General features: G+C 45.7%; 1 protein-coding gene and 1 pseudogene across 2 annotated transcripts in view; one reads left to right on the top strand and one right to left on the bottom strand.

Annotated features, from left to right (window-relative positions):
• Positions 1 to 2,183: 2,183 nt before the first annotated feature.
• Positions 2,184 to 24,529, top strand: part of cngb1a (cyclic nucleotide gated channel subunit beta 1a) — a gene marked incomplete at both ends in the record, with an annotated part of 58,182 nt that continues 35,836 nt past the window's right edge. The window contains 7 exons of the mRNA XM_083653166.1: positions 2,184 to 2,264; positions 4,205 to 4,229; positions 4,645 to 4,737; positions 5,566 to 5,641; positions 7,936 to 7,993; positions 8,108 to 8,260; positions 14,234 to 14,397. Of these exons, the coding sequence (XP_083509292.1) occupies positions 2,184 to 2,264; positions 4,205 to 4,229; positions 4,645 to 4,737; positions 5,566 to 5,641; positions 7,936 to 7,993; positions 8,108 to 8,260; positions 14,234 to 14,397 (650 nt within the window). The remainder of the gene's footprint in view (positions 2,265 to 4,204; positions 4,230 to 4,644; positions 4,738 to 5,565; positions 5,642 to 7,935; positions 7,994 to 8,107; positions 8,261 to 14,233; positions 14,398 to 24,529) is intronic.
• LOC310791652 (non-selective voltage-gated ion channel VDAC2 pseudogene) lies at positions 22,591 to 23,490 on the bottom strand (annotated as a pseudogene). The gene has a single exon. The product of its transcript is annotated as a non-selective voltage-gated ion channel VDAC2 pseudogene (transcript).

Here is a 24,529-nt window from a genome sequence, read left to right as displayed (position 1 = left end):
ATGAATAGCATTTTGATATATTCTGCTGGCAGACAGTCCAACATGTGAAAACATAAGCTCCTTGGCAGAGGTAAAAAAAAAAAGAGAGAAGAGGTAACCACAATGTAAAGTTCAGCTAAACCTAACCTCCTCACCTCTCTCTGTCCAGCGCCCAGGCGAAGGTGCTGACGTGGCTCTCCCAGGGCTTGAACAGCGCACTCCCTCAGCCTGCAGGGACGCCCAAGCCGGCCAGGACCGACGCTGCCGCCAAGGTGAGACACACAGCCACTGCTGCCTTCAGGTCACATGGGAAGATGCGTAGCGGTGTCTGCCCAGTGCCCACTATACGCGATTTCATTAGCAGCAAAAAGCTGCCTCATTCATTGTGGAAAGTAAGAGTGTAGAGAGATCGGGATGATGGCCGTCAGCCTCTGACATCGGAGACCGGGGTTCATATCTCAGCGTGTTCAATGTGACCTTACGTCAAACCATAACCATAACCATAACCATCACCAAAGTTGTTTTATCTGCGTAACCTTTTCAAATTAACGTTGACATTTTCAAATTAATTAACTGGTGTTTTTAAATTAACCAACATTTTCAAATTTAAGCTGTAAAGGCTCCTGTGGTTGAAGGACTTGTTGAAATGTTCAGATGCAACGTATTTTGAAATGTTGATGCAGTTGATATGCATCTTCAGAATATTGAACATATCCTGTGTTGTGTTCAGAGTTCGAGTGACACTTTACAATGTTTAATCATTGTTCCTCTCTTTCCATTATCCCATCTATTTTCAGGAAGAAAATGCAGTAAGCAGGTAAAATTCTGTGTTTGTGTTTGTGTTTGTATGTGTGTGTGTGTGTGTGTGTGTGTGTGTGTGTGTGTGTGTGTGTGTGTGTGTGTGTGTGTGTGTGTGTGTGTGTGTGTGTGTGTGCGTGTATGCGTGTGTGTGCGTGTGTGTGCGTGTGTGTGTGTACCTACTTTGTATTAGCTGTGTGTGTTAATCTAACAGTAGTTAACTGATGTGTGTTATGTGTTGTCTATCTCCTGTGTGGACGACAGTAAACCAGAAGAAGAGTGAGTAATGAAATAATGCAAAGCCACATGCTAAGCTGCTTTATAAAGCCATGGCATCAGCTTGCACATTGCACAATGTGTAGCCTATAGGGGGAGCTGCACGCTACACTGATGCTCTCACACTGAGCTTTGAACAGAACACAGAAAGTCCAAAACTGTTGATGAAAACAAAGTAGACTTTTGTTTGTGTTAACTCAATCAACCCAGCTCATCCCATACAGAATATAAGAATCATGTAAGGTCTGCCCTCCATTTTGTAGCATTTATTGTAGCACTTATTGTTTTTATACCACAGAAGCTAAAGCCCAGCATGAATTACAATATTCATAGTGGAGTTTTGTTAAGTTTCCACTTTTATATAAGAAACATATGAAGCAGAACATAATACACATTTTGTTAGATTCTTGTACATCTTTTCCATATGGGATTTCTGCAGTTTGCATAAGAAAAATGACTTTGTCAACATCTCTGCCATTTGAAAATCCATTGCAAAATGAACTCTTCTTCCCGGACTACGCATGTTTAGATTAAGCTATATGACGATTTATGATTATCAGAATCAGAATCACTTTTATTGCCACAGTATGCAAGATTACATACGAGGAATTTGTCTTAGTGTCATTCTGCAGCGTAGCGGTCATGTTAATATTCAGAGATAAAGAAATAGGAAAACAATGATATGATGATTATATGAGTATAATGATTATGATGATGATTATATGAGTATAATCGTCATGTTGCACTAATTTAATTGCCATTCAATCTAACTTGTTAATTAGGTGAATGGAAACTGACAGATTCTACATCTGCAGACAGAGGCTTTCTGCACTTGGCTTTTCCCTCAGGACCTTCAGGCTACTAACATGCTGCTTGCTTGCCCTGCAGTGCCCCCTAGTGCTCAGCCAGGCACCCAGCAGCACACAGCCTGTGAGGTTTCTATCAAGCAATCCTTTGTTTGTTTGTGTGCGTGTGTGTGTGTGTGTGTGTGTGTGTGTGTGTGTGTGTGTGTGTGTGTGTGTGTGTGTGTGTGTGTGTGTGTGTGTGTGTGTGTGTGTGTGTGTGTGTGTGTGTGTGTGTGTGTGTGTGTGTGTGTGTGTGTGTGTGTGTTTTTCCGCAGACGAAGTATGATGGGTTGGATCGCGCAGGTGGTGGAGAAAGTGGTTCCGCAGCCTGACGGGAAGAACAAGGAGGCGGAGGAGGGGACAGAGGTGAGCGATGATGTCATCACAGCAGCACAGTGTGAGCGATGATGTCATCACAGCAGCACAGTGTGGAACACTCCGCCCATTTTCAACCAACTTTGTATCATTACAGCATCAGAAGAAGTATTCATATCAGAAACCTGTGAACAGTTTTGCAGACATGCAAGTTTAGTTTGACAGTTCTGAGAGTTGAGTTGAGTTGAGTTGAGTTGAGTTGAGTTGAGTTGAGTTGAGTTGAGTTGAGTTGAGTTGAGTTGAGTTGAGGACCAGTGATGTCACTTGTCATTTAACGGGACCAACTCGTCAAATCACTGTCTTCTGGTTTGCTTAATATTATGAACCATAAAAGCCTATTGACTAGTAAGGTTTGCTAAAGTTTTGCATTGAAAGCATTTCCATTTAGGATTCAGAAAAAGAGCAAAGTGCCAGATTTTAAACGGGAAGTGAAAAAGATAGAAAGGTATCCATGTAACTGATGTGGAGGCCTAGCTCATGTGTATGACACACTTCCCAGTTGAATTTGGGGTTTGCGCATGATGGCATGGCACCGACTGAATTGCGCCACCTGTCAGTCATCTTGATGAGCGAGGCGTTAAAGAAGCAGATGGCGAACACAGCCAATAAAAAAAGTAATGTTGTGTTTTTGCATGTTTAACTTTGCTGTTCTGTCTTTTCTTTCTGCTCCTCGGTTGTTGTTGTTGTGGCTGGCAGCCTCGCCCTGACAGCTGCAAACAGCAAACTGTCAGCAAAGCCCAAACACCATGTCCACCACCGACGGTATACGCCCCAAAATGTCCCCTATATATATATATACTTATATATATATATAAGTGTTCCTTCAAGCTTCCTGCACATGCTCAGTCTCTCTCTCAATGCCAAGCCGCTGCTCACCATCCTCCCACCTCCACCCAGCCTGAAGTCCTGTCTCCCCCGCTGGGAAGTTCCCTGTCAAGCTCAGAGCCTAGACGTAGACACCATACTACACTATATTTGCATTAATTCTGAATAATCTGCTGTATCTGAGTTTACAGACTGAACTATTGTTATTTGAATGAAAAAGGAAAAGTTGCATGTGTAGTTGTAAACGTTGTTGCCTGCTGTATGGCCTGGTGGTGGCATGTAGTTCACAGTCTGTCTCACTCCATCCAGCTGTGCCTAGAGACTGGAGCAGCTTCACAGTCTGTCTCACTGCACCCAGCTGTTGCTAGAGACTGGAGCAGCTTCACAGTCTGTCTCACTCCACCCAGCTGTTGCTAGAGACCGGAGGAGCCTCACAGTCTATCTCACTCCACCCAGCTGTTGCTAGAGACCGGAGCAGCCTCACAGTCTGTCTCACTCCACCCAGCTGTTGCTAGAGACCGGAGCAGCCTCACAGTCTGTCTCACTCCACCCAGCTGTTGCTAGAGACCGGAGCAGCCTCACAGTCTGTCTCACTCCACCCAGCTGTTGCTAGAGACCGGAGCAGCCTCACAGTCTGTCTCACTCCACCCAGCTGTTGCTGGAGACTGGAGGAGCCTCACAGTCTGTCTCACTCCACCCAGCTGTTGCTAGAGACCGGAGCAGCCTCACAGTCTGTCTCACTCCACCCAGCTGTTGCTGGAGACTGGAGGAGCCTCACAGTCTGTCTCACTCCACCCAGCTGTTGCTGGAGACTGGAGGAGCCTCACAGTCTGTCTCACTCCACCCAGCTGTTGCTAGAGACCGGAGCAGCCTCACAGTCTGTCTATCTCACTCCACCCAGCTGTTGCTAGAGACCGGAGGAGCCTCACAGTCTGTCTCACTCCACCCAGCTGTTGCTAGAGACTGGAGGAGCCTCGCTAGCTTAGCTGCTTCATCATCTGCTTACGCACTCTTCCAAAGCTAATCCACAGAGCCGCTCCTGCAAGCAGTTTCCTCTGTTTTATTAGCCTCAGGTTGACTCTGTCTTCATGTGTGTTTCCCCTCAGGTGCAGGTGAAGCCAGCTGTACCAGGTGAGGAGAGCACCTCTTCACTATTATTATTATAGTTGTTTATGGAGCTACAGACACAGAGAGCGACCAGGAACGCTGCCTGGCTGCTGTGAAGTGACGCTGCCTGGCTACTGTAAAGTGATGGCTGTTGTGGTAAAATAGATCCAAAACATACAAATAAATTATAATGAAGAAGGAGGTTTTAGTGTAATCTCCACCGTAACTCATTACTATGCAAACTCCGCCTCTACTTCCTTCACCCTCTAAATACTTTGTTCACTGTTCTCTTGGAGTCTGCTGTATTTATAATGCTGAACAGAGCTCCCACGTGTGATTCAGAATCAATCATAGATAATTGAAGCAATAGTGTTTGTTATCTATTTATTAGGTAATATATTTCTTACGACACTGTCTGTCTCCCTCTCTCCATTTGCAGAGCCTATTGTGGTGGAGGTTGTATCAGTCGACCACGAGGAAGACACAGACAACAACAAGCCATTCCCACCCAGGTCTCTGTCCAACTATTACTGTAGGGTTTGTTTGACCAATATGGCTTTGTAAACGGCAATGCTTATGTTTTGAGCTAATATGTTTTATATTGACCGTTGTGCAGCCCCAAAAAGTTAGCACTTTCGTCCAGAATTTGCGTCTTGTCAGCGTGGCAAAGCTTCTGAAACAGCATTTAGAGAGCGAAGACTATCATGAAATTGACATTTTTTTAGTGTCAGCAGCTCTTGAAGGCAGACAGACCCACCACATTACTGCCTTTAAAGAGTAACTATACCCCCAAATGCCCTCTACTGGTTGAAACCCGGCTATTGCGATTCAATGTTGCTACTGGCTGATCTGGTGCAGCCACGTCACGTAAAACTAAAATATGCAAATAAAATAAAATGTTCTATCAGGTACTATTTCGGTTGCTGCAATCTGGTCGTAGTGTCAGCCAAACCAATGTCAAGTGTGTGTTCATCATTCTTACGTGCACGTGTGTGTGTGTGTGTGTGTGTGTGTGTGTGTGTGTGTGTGTGTGTGCGTGCGTGCGTGCGTGTGCGTGTGCGTGTGCGTGTGTGTGTGTGTGTGTGCCTGCCTGCGTGCGCGCGCACGTATCACAGGGTCATTGAATGGATCAAGCACGGCATTGAGAAGGTGATTCCACAGCCTGAGATCCATATTCATTTGAAGCCAGAGGCCACAGAGAAGAAAGGTAACAGCTGAAGTGCAAAAAGTTCAAACCGTGTCACTGTTTGTTGTGCTGCTAACCCTGTAATGTCACCATCTCAATGTGTAATGAGAGTTTAGCTCGTTATGGAGTCAGAGGGGATAGATGTGACTATAACCCCAATTCTCCCCTGGACAGCTGCGGCTCCAGCACCCAAAGCAGCCCCCAAAGCAGCACCCAAACCAGCACCCAAACCAGCAGCGGACGGCGCAATGTAAGTGGCCGCTCACACCATATGCCAAAGCAACGCTCAACCTACGCTGAACCCACAAGTTTCATTTAGGCGTCCTTGTTAACAGGCGAGGCCGTTCACACCAGCGGCGCGCGCGTCACGCTGAAGCCACGCTCACACCTTGTTCAAGCGATCGTTCAGGATTCAGTCCTATTTTTCAAGCGTGACGCGTGAAGCTCGAAGCTGCCAGGCATGAAGTCAATGGGAGTTGTGGGCGGGTTCAAGGCGCGCCGAGGAGGCGCTGAGAGGAAAAGAGAAGGCTTCTTGTGTGAACGGTTAAGCGTCAGCTCAGCTTGAGCCTGCCTCAAGATTCAGCTCTGCTCACGTTAGGCGTCCTGTGTGAACAAAGGCTAAGTCTTGCAGGCGCCAAAATCTGTTGGAGGGGTTAATTTGGCTCCGAGAGTGTGGAAATGGACACTATGCATTAAGTGTTCATGTCAGTTCAGACACTCATCAGAGCTAAAGGTCCATATAGAAAATCAGAACAGCGTTAAAGAAACAGGGCCCTATCGTTGTACAAGCGCTATCGTTTGCGCTCCAGTTTGCGCACCTCTTATGCCATCGTCCCTGCGTCTTATGCTATCGTCTACCTCCACCATCCAGTGTTGCGCCGGAATCTAAGCGCAGACACAGGTGTAGGCGCGGCCCAGGCGTAATACTGGCCTTTGCGCGCCTCTTATGCTATCGTCTGCCTCCCGCAAGTGTCATTTTAACACAGGTTTGGACGCGATTTTAAGACTACCTAATAGAGACAGTCCGCATGTCTGGGAACGCCCACAAAATGTTAACCGGCTGGCGCGCGAGTGGGGTAAAACCACCGATATATCTCATGGGCTGACTCACCAAAAGACGGTGCTGCGGCTGTAAACTACATGTTTGGGAGTTCTAGAGCAGAACACAAGACGTCGGCTCAGATGTGCATTTACTGCGCTGGTTAAATCCCTGATCGTGTCTGCCTGGGCTGGGCTATCAGCTAAATTCTAACTTTGCTGAATGGATAGAACGGGGGTTTTCACCCCACCCTGACCACGCCCCCAGCCAGGCTGAGCCAGCTAAACCAGCGTCTATGACGAGACGTGGCCTCAACCTATAGCAGGTCTGCAGAAAAAACAGACACTTGATTTAAAAATGAGAATTTGTTTGTCATGGTTTTATTAGGCTACATAATTCCCGACCATACAGGTTCTGTGGTGTTAGGTGTGTAACAGTAGATTACTTTTGAGAAAGTTGTGCCGGCCAGTATACATACTTCCACCTCTGCAATATTGCTAAAATCAGACACTGCCTCTCCCCCTCTGCTGCTGAATCCCTCATCCACGCCTTCATCTCCTCCACACCTTCATCTCATCCACGCCTTCATCTCCTCCCGTCTGCACTACTGCAACTCCCTCCTCACCGGCATCACCTCCCGCTCCCTCCATAGACTCCAGATGGTTCAGAACTCAGCCGCCCGCCTGCTCACAAACACCCGGTCCCGTGACCACATCACTCCTGTCCTCCACTCTCTCCACTGGCTCCCCGTCAAAGAACGCATCAACTTCAAATGACTCCTCCTCACCTTTAAAGCCCTCCACAGCCTCGCCCCCCACCCTTATCTGACTGACCTCCTCCTCCCCCATCGCCCCTCCCGAAACCCTCAGATCCTCTTCCACTGCTACCCTCAACATCCCACCATCCATGCTCAAAAGCTTTGGTGACCGAGCTTTCTCCAGAGCAGCACGCCGACTTTGGAACTCCCTCCCCCAGACTGACAACATGAAACTTTACTGCGCTGCAATATGTTTTTCTAATGCTGCTTTCTTGTTCTTGTTTCCCTCACAGTGTTGCAGATCAGCAGCCCAAGTAGGTGACAACATGTTGTGTTTATCCAACCTGCTATGCTAGATATATACCAGTGGTGCCTTTAAGTGCAGTGGTTCTCAAACTTGTTCTCCTCAAGTACCCCTAAACTGACACAAATTAGACCACAGATCCCCATTTCATAAGATTTTCTCACAGGGTCCCTCATGATCTGATACGATTTTGCGCTTTATTACAGATGGCGTATGAAACCCATGACCAAAATAGTCATCATACCTTGTGCCATTGTGTTACTTGGGAGTTATAGTGAAAATAAGTGATCCCCCTTTGTTCTGGGAACCCCCTGGAACCACCTCAAGGCCCCCTGGGGGCCCCCCTTCCCGGACCCCACTGTGGGACCCACTGCTTTAAGGAGTGTGTTTGTGTGTGACTGAAGTCATGTGTCTTTTGCTAACGTCTCTGTGTTTCTCCCACAGCATGATGGGCTGGATTGTCCAGGGCATCGGCCGCATGCTGCCTCAGCCTGTGGCCAAGGTGAGTCACTGCAGATGTTTGGTCAGGACACGGGGTACCCCTCTCGTTCAGGTCAGGACACGGGGTACCCCTCTTGTTTGGTCAGGACACGGGGTACCCCTCTTGTTTGGTCAGGACACGGGGTACCCCTCTTGTTTGGTCAGGACACGGGGTACCCCTCTTGTTCGGTCAGGACACGGGGTACCCCTCTCGTTCGGTCAGGACACGGGGTACCCCTCTCGTTCGGTCAGGACACTGGGCACTCCTCTCGTTCGGTCAGGACACTGGGTACCCCTCTTGTTCGGCCCCTCTCTTTTTATCCGAATTCTGTGCTGGTGATATTATTTTCCCGGGTTAGAGCTCACAGCCGTCACAGCGCTCAACAGCGGCACTCTGGTCGAAAGAAAAAAAAATATTAAATATAAAAAATAATGTTACCAGCACGGAATTCTGATAAAAAGAGGCATTTATGAGCAGCATCGAGCTTTCTAACCGCTCCGTTGAGAAGCTATGAACCCTTCTTCTCAAGTATGTGGCTTTGAAATGTTTCTGTGACACTTGTAAATACGTGCGTATCGCTGATTCAGACAGCTTGAGAGCGAGGGTCTATGTACGGATACAGGACTCTTGTAGGGTCGTCAACCCGGAAAGAGTCACGACGGGGCTAGGGTATCCTGTGCATTAAGGGAGTCGCCAAGCGGTGCTGACAAAACGTGTCAGTATTTGACACCTCTTGGCGACTTGGGGGTGAGAATGTCTTGTTGTTTTCTCAGTGTCGCTACAACACAGTCATTGCTGTTTGGCAGTGTAGCTCCCTTACGCAGCATCCACTGTGTGACAGCAGAGCAGACGTGGACATATCGTGGACGTGGTACACCAGCACCACCATGACACTGAAAAAAAGATTGCAGACAGCGCAAAACAAATTAGTCAGGCTCGTTCTTCAACTGCATCCCAGGACTGCTACAGTCTCATTTTGACAGCCTCACATGGCTCAGAGTAGAGGAGAGGGTAAACCAGATGAAACTCACCTGCTACAGTCTCATTTTGACAGCCTCACATGGCTCAGAGTAGAGGAGAGGGTAAACCAGATGAAACTCACCTGCTACAGTCTCATTTTGACAGCCTCACATGGCTCAGAGTAGAGGAGAGGGTAAACCAGATGAAACTCACCTGCTACAGTCTCATTTTGACAGCCTCACATGGCTCAGAGTAGAGGAGAGGGTAAACCAGATGAAACTCACCTGCTACAGTCTCATTTTGACAGCCTCACATGGCTCAGAGTAGAGGAGAGGGTAAACCAGATGAAACTTTGCATCGTGCACAGGATAGTAAATAATGTAGTGCCAAGGTACCTCTTAAATTATTTTAGAAAAGCCAGGGACGTGCACGGCCACGCCACGAGGGGGCGCTCCACCGACTCTGTCCCAGTCAGGTGTAAAAGGTGTATAGGGCAGAGCTCTTTCCTTTACACAGCAGCTGTGCTGTGGAACAGCCTGCCCACAACCATTAAGACTAGTTTATCTATGCCGTATTTTAAAGCTTCTGTAAAGAGCTGGATCAGGAGCAGCCGATCCTGGGTTTAACATATTTTATTGACTGTTTTCATTAGGCCTTTTATATTGTTTTCACTATTGTGTATTATGTGCAATATGTTTTTAGTTTTCCCCTTGCTTCTTGTGTATTATGTTTTTAGTGGGTTAGGGTTTTATGTGTATTATGTTTTTAGTCTCCCCTTGTTTTCTCCATCCCCTGCGTGGTGGACACAACCACGCATCCCCCATAGTCTTTGACACGTGCACCTTAAAACATGCACTTATATTCTTATACTCGCGTCGCACGCATACATTAATTCACCAGTTCATATCTCACACTGACACCTTAAGGACCGCAATGGAAATAAGCTCCTAGCTTTATTGCGTTTTTATCCTTTTGATAATGGTGTGTCTGTGTATGTACTGTATATATATGTCATCACTATCAATAAAGATGTCAATCAATCAATCAATCACTCTCCTGTGTTTGTTCTCCTACAGGACAGCGTTGAGCATGTGCAAAACGGTAAGTACCACCTCTCCACACACACAGTGTGCTCCCACCACATACACCTCACTCAGAATCACAGTAAACGCCCTCTGCCCAGAAGGTGAGGGCGAGAGGACCAGTAGCACCACTTCATGTGACACTGAGGAGATACTCAATTTATGGATGGGATAAGATGGTGAGAAGGTGAAAATGTTTTGATCCGCGGGTGGAAATCAGGTTATATAGCAGCGAAATGAAAAGTAAAATTTAAAATGTTATGTAAGCACACAGATAAAAAGAAATAAGCAGTATAAGCTTTAAAAAAATAAAAACCAAGCAATTAAATATAATATAAAAAAAATATGTAAACGTGCTGACAAAAGTTTCAACGCGCTAAAGGCTTGGTCACATCTTATTTCACCAAACAAATAGAGGCGAGGTCGGACTTTGCACTAAAGTGTGCAAAGAAATTGCTTTGCCTCTCATTCACTTCCATAGAAAACTTTGACCTGTGGGGCGTCTGAAGCCGACGAGGTATGAGTCCTGGTCGCTGCACTAGCGCCTTCTCTGGTCAAACGGAGTGCCTATTCGGGGGGGAGGGGAACTGGGGGGGGGGGTAATAGCGTGATCCTCCCATGCTCTACGTATCTGCTGTTGAAACCCCTCGCTGTCAGGTGAAAAGAAGCGGCTGGGGACTGCACATGTATCAGAGGAAGCATGCGCTAGTCTACAACTCTCCCCCGGATCGACAGAGGGGGCGGAGCAACGGCCAGGACAGCAGGGGGAATTGGCCAAGTACAATTGAGGAGAAAATGGGCTGAAAATCTGAAGAAAAAAAAAATATATATATATCAAATAACACTTTGACCTGTGAATTCAGATGTAGCTACAGTAGAAGCATTCTAGTTACATGTAGCATTTACATAGCAGTTATGTAGACACTGCCACTATGCATTAGATGCCTCCATGTTGGATGTTCTCTCACAGGCACATGACAGAATGTGGTAGATTAGTGTGTTAGTTGTCCCCTTTACAGAGGCAGCACACAGGGAATATGACAGTGAGTGTGCGCTGACGAGGTGATTGATTGGTTGATGGGTTATTGGTGTGTTGAGAGGGGTTAGTGATTGGTTGACGGGGTTATCATTGGTGTGTCGATATGATTGGTTGATGGGTTGATTGGTGTGCTGATAGGGTTAGCATCCATGACGAGGCCGACTCTAACCGGCTCCTCTTCTCCTTTTGTTTCAGGGGGGAAGGCGCTGAGAGCCCCTTAAAATAAAAGGAGACAGAAGAGCGGCAGAGATTGGCTCACACACACACACGCGCGTGCATGCACGCGCGCACACACACACACACACACACACATACACACACACACACACACACACACACAGAGACATACACACACACACACACACACACACACACAGCAAGACAGACTGACCTGTTTGTCCTCAGCCCCATGATGGTCATAACTAGAGCCATACAAGAGTCGCGATATCTCCATTCACTCCAATGGACCAGTTTTTCACTCTCAAGAGTTCCAGGAAGTAAGGTCCAATGGACCAGTTTTTCACTCTCAAGAGTTCCAGGAAGTAAGGTCCTGGAATAAGCAGCACTGTCGAGTTGCAGCAAAATTGACAGTTTTTTTTTTTTTTTTTTTTTTTAAGAATCAAATTGTACATTATCAGCTTTATTTTAGCATTCAAAAGTAGCGCGAGCCCCCTTCCTGGCTGTTCATTGGCTAATGAGTCATGCATTTTGGACCTCCGCTGACGCCACTCTCTTACTAGATTGCTCTGGTCATAATAATACATGGCTTTGTAAGGCACCTATGCTTTCAGGTACTGGAATGGTAGAAACGTTACTCGAATAGTAATGTTATGGACAAGTACTCGAGTACCCGAGTACTCCTGCCCATCCCTAGTAGCTATATTATGCATAATGCACTTTTCCTGTTCTTCACCGATATATCACCGACACATGAACACGGAATGAAATATTAAATATTACGAGGTACGATGAGACTGTTGTATTTAACATGTATTTAAGCATAATGTACAGTAGTCTATGCAAATTAATGTACAAAGGTATGTATGGTAATGTTTCCCAATATTTATTCATTTGATTTTCTACTCCGAGATGAACATAGAAGACGATTGCTAAAAGTTCAATCTGTATTCAAATCTCAGTTCGCCATGCTATAATAGCTAGAGGGGCTTCAGCAGTAGTGAGTCCAATAATAAAATGTTTACACGTTTGCCAATTGTAGCTATTCCATGCTAGCAACGCCCACATGCTTTGCCTTGCAGATCACAATAGAGCAATACAACTAAAGTGGACTGGAAAGGAGTTTGTCACAGAGTCACTCAGACTGACTGTAGGGATTAAGGGATTAAGCTATACTCGAGGCAGCTAACTCGGTGTAAATGTTACTAAATAAATATGCAGTATGATCATTAAAGTATAAGTGTGATTATGAAAATAAAGACATGCATTGGAAATGAAAGTGTTAAGTGTTCTCATTATGTTGTTGAGTAAATCTGACAGAGCAGGGGGTTAGGGGAATGGATTATTAGGCTGCATCAGTCACCAATCAACCAATCAATCAATCAATCATGTGCATATTAAAAACAGAGCTGTTGAAAAACTTGTATCTCCAAAAGGTCACTTTTCCAGGAACTAAGAAGAACAGCCTTGTTGTTTGTTTGACAATCATGCATTTTCCAGTTTATCATCTGGTTTTTAAGAAGTTTCATAAGGTTTGTAGAATTTCATCAACACAGAGATGAGCATACAATCCTCCAATCAAAATGTGGAAAATCACAGAGATTAAAGGTTTTCACCTGACAGCAATGAAGTAAGATAATATTCAAGAGAATGGGGTTGAAATGAAATGACTGCATATAAACATGGTGCTGTGCTCATTCTTGCGATCATAAAGTGGATATTAGTGATAAACACTTCACATGAATTTATGATGTTTTATAGTCCATTCGTTATCTTTTATGATCTTGTGTCTTGATCTTGATCTTGTGTCATTTGTAATGAAGTAACTGAATAGTGTGTCTGCTGCCTGAAAAAAGTTCTAACGAAACGCACCGAGGAGGGAAACAAAACCACACACACACACACACACACACACACACTACACTCACACACAAACACACACTCTCTCTCTCTCTCTCTCTCACACACTCTCACACACACACACACACACACACACACACCTCTCTCACACACACACACAGATATCCTGACCCTGCTCTTCCTGTGCAGTCAGCATTGTGCAGAAACCGGTGGTTCTGAAGGAGCTGGAGACCAAGCAGAAGGCAGAGGCAGCACAGCAGGTGGCAATAACCTACTTTACTTTTACATGATTTATACTTTTCATCCTCATCTGTTTTTTCGTCTCTATAGTTACCGGTCATTTCTCTGTTCATGACAACTGTACAGGGGATACTTTTTTAAAGGCTGCAAAAAAATAAGTCAGATTGTATAGAAGTCAATGGGAAAATGGCCCTATAGAGAGACTGCGGAGCGCGTCATCATTCAGAAACCACGCCCAAAACGGGGGGAAACAAAAAAAAAAAAACCAGCAATCCTGGTGTTCTCCTATGTCACGTGGATGGTCGAGTGTTGCACAAAAAGATCATATATATGGAAGATGAACTCTGCAACTTACTTCCTTGACAGCTAGATCCACATTTTTCTTCTCGACAATTCTCAATGGCTTCCTTGTTTTGCTCGGGAGTACAAAAAACTTGAATTGGCGATTTTTTTTACAGCTTTTAGCCATGTTTAATTCAAAGAAAATTGCACTGGTGTATGGGAGTCAATGGAGAGCTTTCCCCCGTGATGGGCGTGGCCTATTTCAATCAGTGTCTCTATACTTCTCACTGGATTTATGACCTCAGTCAACACTTTCCTAATGAGTTTACTGTCTCAATCGCTAGTTTCAAGTCTTCTTCAATACAGCCTGATGTTCATTTGGTACCCCAACCCATTTAGAGACAAATAGAGGATAAAGGAGACTATGATTGACAGGTCGCCTGTCCAGTGATATGTGGGGTGGGGGTTGAAATGCAGGGTGGCAGAGGCAGAGTAGGGTGAGCTGACCCTGCCATCCTGCATTTAGGAAATTTGCATAATGTGGTCACGCAGCTTGTTTTTCCTACATGGAACTTTTGCAAAACAACAGGAAGTAGCCTACAATCCTCCCTTTTGCTCCAGGAGGAGCAGGAGCGCCTGGAGGAGCAGGAGCGCCTGGAGGAGCAGGAGCGCCTGGAGGAGCAGGAGCGCCTGGAGGAGGCGCGGCTGACCGAGGAGACGGCCAGGAAGGCAGCAGAGGCAGCGGTCACAGAGATGGAGGTCATAGAGCCAGAGCCCAGTGAACCGTGAGTCACACACACACACACATGCACAAGCACATACAACAGCTATATTTACATATATATATATATACCGTATATATATATATACCGTATATATATATATATATTTACACTGTCCAGTGAAAACCTTGTTTAAAAAATAATTAAAATCCCCAAAACGTTAAACGAGGATTATTGTAATACAGCACTTCAATGTTTCAAGTTGAAACGTGAAAATCACCAAAGTTGGAGTTACAAGGTCCACTTTATAATAATAATTTATAATATAATTTATAATAATTTATAATAATAAATTAATCAAAAAATAATCATAAGCCCAAGGGTAGTTTAAATCACACATTGTATTAATGATCATTGTATTAATGATACAAAGCTCGTTGAAAATGGTCACAATCTTCCTTTAAACTTAAGCATGAGTGAACCTTTTCAAATGACTGAATGACAAACTGTCATGCTTGATGACATTTTGATTGTGTTGTTGCAGTGAAATGTCGTTACACTGTACTGTCCCCTGTCTGTGTGTGTGTGTGTGTGTGTGTGTGTGTGTGTGTGTGTGTGTGTGTGTGTGTGTGTGTGTGTGTGTGTGTGTGTGTGATGATGATGATGATGATGATGATGATGATGTCAGTGAGAGTGTGCGATGATGGATCTGTTATGGCCAACGTAGCTGTACAAATTAAAGCGCTATGTAGGTCTGAACATAGACACACACGCACACGCGCACACACACACACACACACACACACACACACACACACACACACAGATACACACACAGATACACACTCAACAAAGTGCACCACCAGAGGAGGATGTCATCACCGTGGAGACGTCGCTCCATAACTGTCCTGCCTGCTGTTTGTTTTGAAAAGACTGCCCAAGATCCTGGAGGAGAACGAGGACGAGCCGGAGTAAGTCTGCCTGTCTCCCCCCTGCAACCCCCCCCCCCCGCCTCGCTGCTGCCTCACATAGTGTAGCAACACCACCGCTACAGAGTCCAACATTTTTACAACCTGTTAGGAACCATGGAGGCTCACAGTAGTCTTTTTTTATTTTATTTTTTTTCCTGATTCCCCCCACCCATTTTCACCCTGCTGCTCCACCCTCTGCCGATCTGGGGGGAGCCGTAGACTAGCACCATGCTTCCTTCGACACATGCACAGTTTCCAGCCGCCTCTTTTCACCTGACAGCGGGGAGCTTCACCGGCAGGACGTAGCACCAGTTCCAGCTCACAGTAGTAGTCCCTCTACATCACGCAGTAACATCTCATATACTAGCCTGTCCTCATTCCCAGGGTGTCAAAATCGGACGCTTTGTGTCTGGGTAGTGTAGCGGTAGATTCCCTGCCTACCAACACAAGGGTCTCAGGTTTGCGCCCCCGTGTTACCTAACACGGATTGGTCGGGCGTCCATACGGGCACGATTGGCTGTGTCTGCGGGTGGGAAGCCGAATTGAGGGTAATGTGTCCCGGTCGCTGCACTAGCGCCTCCTCTGGTCAGTCGGGGCGCCTGTTCGGGGCGGAAGGGAATAGCGTGATCCTCCCACGTGCTACGCCCTGCCGGTGAAGCTCCCCGCTGTCAGGTGAAAAGAAGTGACTGCATTGAACTGCACTGAAGCATGGTGCTAGCCTACGGCTCTCCCCAGATCAGCAGAGGGTGGAGCAGCGACCAGGGCAGCAGGGGGGAAATTGGCCAAGTACAATTGGGGAGAGAATTGGAGGGGAAATCTGGAAAAATAAAAAGTGATGATTAAAAAGTGATTCCAAGGGTTTGTTTGATTATATCTGGGTATAATTAATTCATCTTGTTGCTTCCAAGAATGACCCTGCGTTCACACTGCGAGCAACTTGGTTGACGGGTCGTTCTGTGTAGAGTTGAGACGTGAGAACCTATTTTCCAGGTTCTCTGCAATACGCCGTTGAACATAATATATTGCTAAAGTTAAAATACCCTTTGAGTCTGGTGGCTGGAGGATCTAGCCTGGTTAAAACCATCGAGGTCCTACCATCAACCAACCAACCCAATGTGATCTGATCTCACATTGTGGTTCGTTCTACATACTGTATCAGTCTGGACTCCAATATGTCCACAGTCATTTCAGCGAGTGGGAGTACTTGCCTTCACAGCCAATCACCCAACATCGCCAAATCCAGTCCTTCAGCCAATCAGTGTTGGATCCAGTCAATTCCAAATCCACTCGGAAGAACGGCGAAAACGTCTTCCGCCGAGAAACTCTGTTGCATGGGCTACTCGTGTCCTTGCTTAATTGTTGTTATTGGGTCTAGTCCTGCAATAACTGCACTTGCGGCCGTGTCAACTCTACGAACATTAATGTTACAGCTCGTTGCTTCGGGGGCCGCCATTACTGTTTTGCCAGCGTTGATTGGCCGGTTACGTTATCAACTGAACTGAGGCAGGTCCCTGATTGGCCCATAGACTTTGTAATTTCTGGAAATGGCTGTGGGCGGGGCCAGACTGATTCGCAGAATGAAGCAGAAAGTGAGGTCACATGATCACGATGGTTTACCAGGCTATGGAGAGTCTGCGTCAAAATCGCTTCTGGAACCGAACGTCTCAACTCTATTCTGAGCGATTGTGGGCGTGGCCACAGTCTCCTACTGCATCCATAGAGACACTGCATGAAATAGGCCACCCCCATCACGGGGGAAAGCTCTCCGTTCACTTCCATACACCAGCGTCATTTTCCTTGAATTCAACATAGCTAAAAGCTGTTGTGTGGTGGGCTGCGCAGACAACAAATGTAAAAAATAATAATTGCCAATTAAAGTTTTTTTGTACTCCTGAGCAATTTTTTTTTAAATCTAGCTGTCAGTGAAGTAAGTGTGTTCATGTTCTGTATATATGATCTTTGTGTGAAACACACAACCATGCACGCGACATAGGAGAATGCCAGGATTGGGGGGGTGTTTCTGTTTCCCCCCGTTTTGGGCGTGGTTTCTGAATGATGACGCGCTACCGAAGTGTCTCTATGTAGTGATCTGTGCTGTGACGGGTTTTTTTAACAAGCAAATCCTGTATTCTCCGCTGTAGGATAACAGAGAGGAGCAGGGTTGCAGGCAGGGAGGACACAGGGGAGAACGTCGAAGAGGGCGTGGCTGAGGACAATCAGAATGTTGTGGAGGAGGCGGAAAACGTTGCCGGCGAACAAAATGTGGCGACAGAAGAGCAGAAAGTGTCGGTGGAGGAGCAACCCAGCGCTGGGGAGGCTAGGACGGATGAATAGCTCCAACAGAGATACACTGTGGCTATAGTTAGAGCATGCAGACCCAGACGGAGTTGTCGATCAAGCTAAATACCTTTGAGTCTGCTTGCTGGAGAAGCTGGGTCAAACCTCCGGAAAGCGAACATCTCAACTCTATTCTGAGCTATAATTGTGGGCGAGGCCAGAGTCTCCTAGTCTACTGCATCTATGTAGTGAACTGCATGCTGCAAAGTTTGTAACAAGCAAATCCTGTATTGTCCACTGCTTTGGTATTACGTTTGACGAGTTAACATAGCTAGCTAGCAAGGGCTAATTGGTAGCAGTAATCAAAAATAAACTGGAAAAATCAATCACTCAATCGCTTACCATCGACCCCAATGATGGACACAACTGTACAAGCATCATTTCTGAGATGTTTAATGCTTGTAGTTTTTCCAATCGGAGATGTAGAGAACTGGGAACTGGGAACTGGGCTTTCACACCAAACGCGCAATAACAGCATTCCGCAGAGCAATGCATCCTGAATGATCCTAAACAGCTGTGCAGCCGGAAGCAGCGTCTATCAAAACCAACGTTTTAACCAACGTTAAACTATATTGAACTTTAACCCCCAAATACGCTGAACGCTACGAGGCGCCGGCCGGGAGCACCAAAGAGTTCCACATGATAAACATATTGGAACCTGGCCAAAACGTCATAGCCGCCCGCCATGGTAATATCCGAAAGGTTGGGGCTACCAGGTTAGGAAAATTATGTTGTTTTGCTTTATTTACAAATTCGAAAGAAACCGATAGCATCATTCTTTCATTATTTCAGCTGCTTTGAACAAAGTTATGACCTGAAAGCCATGTGACGTCATTCATGTCAGTTAGTAAATATATCTACACTACTTCAAACTGACTATTTACAGAAGATGTTGTTCAATAAACTGCTGGTGACCCCACTAGTGCATCTGGAACGGCTAAAATTTGTTTCTGTAGCCTACCCGAGATTCACGCAAAATATGCACATTCTGCTGTGAAAGCCCCGATGTTCTGCCAAAAACTTCTATTGTCCACTGTGCACCTGCCAGGCATCAGAGAAGTTCACCAGACAATAAGATTTCTGTCTTTGTCAAATGTTTCCTCACACGTCTAAAGCAGAAAGTCCAGCCAGAGTGTGCTTTTTGTGATCTTAATATTACATTTATTCTTCCATTGCTCTCCCACACTTTTTGGACTGATATTGCAGTGCTCGTGTTTTTAGTAAAGCTATAAAAACATCCCAACTCTTGGAAAAGATGAAGACAATTGATGATAATGACTAAAACAAAGTTGTGATGCCCCCCTTTTTTTGTACATTTCTTTTTTCTTTTACATTTGTACAATTATTTAATTTACTGTTATCCCCTGTACTTTTATTTCTATAACTGTAAACCATTGTAAACCATTTGTATTGTGGTCAATTATTTTGCAATTCCTGCGTTTGACATTTGACACAAATTGACTTTCCATAATAAAAAAGCATTTACAAAAAATCAATGGAAGCACGACAATCTGATTGGCTGTTGACGGCCACTGATCGCAAAAAGTTCAGTCTTTGCTAACGTTTCTTCTGTGCGGTTAGCTTGTTGCTAACGTTTCTTCTGTGCGGTTAGCTTGTTGAGTTTACCTGATCAGCTCTATGGGAATGGACTATTGGAGATTTATCGTGTCGCTCGCAGTGTGAACGCGGGTTTGTACATAAGCTGAGCAGCATTAGTATCTTGATCCAGAATTTACCCGTTACGCTGAATGTCAAGCTATGTGATGCTTCCTGAGGGCTAGAGCTGTTCCTTCTTTGCTTGCATAGAGCTACACATTTACAGCACGAGTTTACACTTGGACCCCTTAAAAAAGAGCCAAACTCAGACCTCTTTAAGTGGACCAAAAAGTGGACCAACAGCAAAGGGACTCTGTTCTTTTTGTGTTCACATTGTCAGCTCGTTTGAAAGAGGACTCGGTTTCCTTTCTGGTCCAATTCAGCTCTGATGGGGCCTCAGTCCTCTTTCTGTTCACACTATACATAGTTCCACTGGAGTTCAGACCTTTACTGCTTTGAATTATGGGTAGTTTTCACTTGGAACAAGATGGCTGTTCTTATTCACCTTATGTAGAAGAGACAGTCTGGCTTGAAAGACTAACAGGAAGTGTAAACACAATCGGAATTTCTGATTGTGTTTAAACTTCCTGTGACTCATAAACATAGTCTGACTCATATGTGAGTCAAACTATGTGTGACCAGGTGAGTCAGACTAGTTTGAGCAGTGACATAATGGGTCAAGTGGGCGGGGCTACATAAGGTGAATATAAAACAGCAAATAGGCACATGGGCATAAGAGGTAGAGGTGTTACACTGAAGTTGTTACGAGCAAAGAGCCAAGAATAAGATAAGTGAACCTGGAGCGCTTTGTGTTCACACTGTACAGGTGAAGAGAACCACAACAGGGACTTGGAAGTGAACTGAACCCAGACCAGCTCCCGAGGAGGTCTGAGTTCAGTTCACTTCAGAGGGCGCTGAGTTCACTTGGAGGGGCTGAAAGGGACCAAGTGTGAACACACCCTAAAGTTAACACCAGCTAATAATATTCAGTTAATAGACCTTTCTCACGGGGGCCATTTTGGGTCGAAAAGGCAGGGTAAACACAGGTGCAAGCAAAACACTAATGAGGCTTTCCAAATTCCAATCATGGAAGTGGGAAAGCCTCATTAGTGTTTTGCTTGCACCTGTGTTTACCCTGCCTTTTCGACCCAAAATGGCCCCCGTGAGAAGGGTCTATTTCTGTTAGCTTGTAAAGAGCTAGTGAAGACTGATAATAATAACTAGGGGTGGAATTACAAGTTTGATCACGATGCGATTCGATATCGATTCGTTTGACAACGGTGTGATATTTGCCGAGGCATTATGGGTGAAAAAACACTCAGATATGTCAAATGAGTTGACATGATGATGAATCACTTGCTTGAAGAAAGTAACGCACTGACAAAATATTGTCATGAGTGAAAGGATCTGATGAAGATAACAAAATGTTAGCGAGTGCTGATGATGTCACTGGTTTTGTGAGTGTGAAGGCCTAAAAACATGCACATTCGGCATCATTTAAAAAGTTATTGTTATAGTTAAAGATTCAGCCCGACCACACGTAAAATGTCACAATTCTGCTCACACACACACACACACACGCACACACACGCACACGCACACACACACACACACGCACACACACGCACACACACACACACACACACACACACACACACACACACACACACACACACACACACACGCTACTAAGTACTGAGTTACTCTACATAATTCTCATCTCTGAATTACATGCCCATATGCCAAAGTCGCACCTCTCCCAGGTTCAGCATGGAACCTAAGAGATTTAATCAGCTATATTCAGAATCAGGAGAGACCAGCTATATTCAGAATCAGCTATATTCAGAATCAGCTATATTCAGAATCAGGAGAGACCAGCTATATTCAGAATCAGCTATATTCAGAATCAGCTATTCAGAATCAGGAGAGCAGCTATATTCAGAATCAGCTATATTCAGAATCAGCTATATTCAGAATCAGGAGAAATAGAACATTTCACTCTGACAAAAAAACAAAGTGGACACAAAGAAATACATGTTTTGTTTGAGATGGAGGGACATACAGTAAGCTCCACAAAACAATAATTTGTAAATAAAAATTTTAGCCCAACACCGAGACACGTAGGCCATAGGGATCTCCATTTATAAGCAGCACTATTTGAATTTATTTGGTATGGGGTTACACACTTCCTGCGCAGAAGCTTAAAGACCTGCCAATGTAATAACATCCCACACACGTAGAAACCACAAACGTAATACGTATCTGCAGCTTTTAATAATGTAATAATCCCACTAACGTAATGTTTCCCACACACGTAATGGCAGTTGCCTTCCACAAACATGTCATTTCCCGTGAATGTAATAACTACGTTTGCAGGGATTTGTGCAACACAGTCTCACAGACAATTGTTAAAATAGCAACGTTTTGGACCAACGTTGCTATGTTACAATTTCGGCGAATCAGAAAAAGATACTGTGTCCGGGAGAGGTCTTCCTTGACCTCCTCCTGGGACCCGCCCCGGGCGCCCCCCCCTGGCCGACCACTCAAGTCCCCTACAATTATGGGGTCCTCTTCCTGGTAGTTAACATGGGCACCGGGGCCATTGGGTGTTTCACTTGATTTGTTGTTGGTGATGTTGATTGGCCCAGGAACGCTGATTGGAACGTTGGCTGTAGATGGGCTTCCTCTCCATCCCGCTGCTTGCTTGAGCTTGTTGAGTGAAAAGGTGCTTTCGGACCGCAGGAACCTTTTCATAGTTCTGGGAGGGGAATTGGAGGAACTCGCCCCTTTTTGTTGGCTTCGCACCGCAGGAACTGGGAACCTTCTGAGTTCTGAGAACGCCGTTTAGAGGAACCTTTGTAGCTTCTACTTCAGGGTACTTTCCCAGCACAACAGGGATGTTTTTAGTGGTCCAGACATAAGTGTACGTTGATTGGTCAAACCTCACTGACGTTAACTTGCTTTTTTTTGTCTCTAACATTAGCTAGCTGTTAGCCAAAATAGTAGAATCCCCCGTGAACGCTCACTTGCTTTGCTCTGAAGCTAGCGGTTAGCATGCTAACCACCGGCCGCCTTAACTACTTCACTGATCAGCATTCCTATTGGTCCAATTGGTGGTGTGAATGCAAACAGAAAAAAAGAAAAAAAAGCCCTTGAAGTTATGTAGTTCTTGGGGAGCTTCGCGTCATTGCTGATGTCAGTCGTCATGTGACATCATCACTCTCCATTGCAATGATGTCACTATCTTTGCTCCAGGGGACCTGACCAGCCTCTGATTGGGCCCCCTGGCAGCCCATCTCGGGCACCTGACAGGGAACCTTTCTAACATACTGCTAATTTTGAGGATATAAGTTTAGGCCTCCAGTTCCAACCCCAGGCCCAGCTTGTGGCCTCCTGCGTTTATGCTGTTTCCGTCCACCAGGGCAGACAGGGTGAGTTTCACCCCTGGTCTAAGGGTCTGGGTGTAGCCAAGACCAACGAGGCTAATATTGTTCACTTTAGCGCTGAGGGAAGCATCCTTGTCCAGGTGGTATTTGGCTGCGATGCCGAGGCGCGTGTTGTTGCTGCCAGCGGTCCATGTGAGGTTGACTGCTGTCTCCAGCTTGTCACTCACTCTCTGATAGACGGAGCCTGCGATCTCTGGGCTGTGAGCCTCGTTGATATTGGCGTGCAGCTGGAAGTCTCCCGTCTTGTAGCCGAAGGCAAAGTTGGTCTGGGTCGTCTTGGATTTGGCCGTGTCAAAGGTCATCTGGTACGCGGCGAGCCAGGGCCCGTAGCCGGCGACAGCAGCTCCGTGGATTGTGGGGCGGCCGGGGTCAGCATCTGAAAAGTTGACATCACAGCCCAGGTTGAGGTGCTCACACTTGTAGGCGCTCTTCACTTTGCCACTCTTCTTGCCGGTGTTTGGTGAGAAGGTTGTGTCATAGGTCAGCTTCAGTCCCTTGGCAATCCGGTCTTCAGTAGTGATCTGGATCCCAAAGGTGTTGTCGGTGTTCCACCTATCAGTCATGGTCAGGCCATATTCTCGCCGCTTGTATTCCGTTTCCAAGCTGCCCACCACTTTGCCGGTATCCCTGTTCGAGGAACCAGATGTTTTCACTTCCACTCCATTGGGTGACTTTGTCTTGACATCGAGCTTCACCAAGCCAAATCCATAGCCTTTGTTGAAGATGTCCCTGGCAGTCTTGCCCAGATCCGCGTATGAGGGAGGGACGACCATTTTACCAGTATAAGATGGGGCTAGCAGTAAACTAAAGTGATTTAGACTTTAAATCATGATGATGATACTTATGCATAGAATTGTTGATGTCACCAGTGATGTAAGTCAAAGACGATGCCATCAGTGATGTCACTCGGGAAATTGCGTTGTCACCAGAGATGATGTCATCAGTGATATCATTGCCGATGATGTCATCAGTGATGTCACTCAAGCCAATGTCATCGTAATGATGTCATCACTGATGTCATCGGTGATGATGTCACCAGTGATGTCACTTGAGCAATTGTGATGTCATCAGTGAGTGATGTCATCAGTGATGTCATCAGCAATGAGTGACTGTGGTTTGCAGGAGGACATGTTCGGAGTGCAGTGCCCATTCACTGTGTTGGACTTTCACTCACTTCTCGAGATAACCCATTTTTTGTGTTGCCAGCAGGTGACGCTATCACTATGCACATGTCCGAATTGCACAAAATTCAGCACTGCATTCTGACGGTTCGCAGCAGCACATCACCCAAGTTTGAAGTTGATCGGACAAACGGTACTCGAGATACCCAAAGGAAAAACACGCACAGATCTGGAAGATCGATGGGGTTTAATTACAACAACACTTTGTCAGTCTAAACAGGCAAGAATCTTAAAAGACAATATTATGTGGGAATAAAATAGCATTGGCTGTTTAGAGATAGCGACTCTGCTGTATAAGCTGCAGATTTTTATTATATTAGTGATTTCAGTCAGCAGCACTCTCGTCATAGATTTAAACATTTATTGCGACAAATGGAAATACTTATGTTTGGCGCTGATGGCTCCGCTCTTTACAGAAGATGTTCCATGAATTATTAGCCAAGCAGCATGCTAATAAGATAATCAGGGAGCGCAATGCAGAACCCCCCCCCCCCCCCCCCCCCCACATGCAAGAGTCAGCCCAAAGCAAGACATTGGATACATGTTTAACCTTTGACCCATGCAAGACTAGTGTAGAAGACAGCCACATTTAAATGGCCCGCCTTGTTGTGAGAATGGATGTGATTGGTGAATGATTAAACACTGATCCAATCAGCGCGGGGCT

The sequence above is a fragment of the Poromitra crassiceps genome (assembly GCF_964638095.1).
Source record: "Poromitra crassiceps genome assembly, chromosome: 16".
NCBI lineage: Eukaryota > Metazoa > Chordata > Actinopteri > Beryciformes > Melamphaidae > Poromitra > Poromitra crassiceps.
This window is presented reverse-complemented; position numbering and strand designations above follow the sequence as displayed.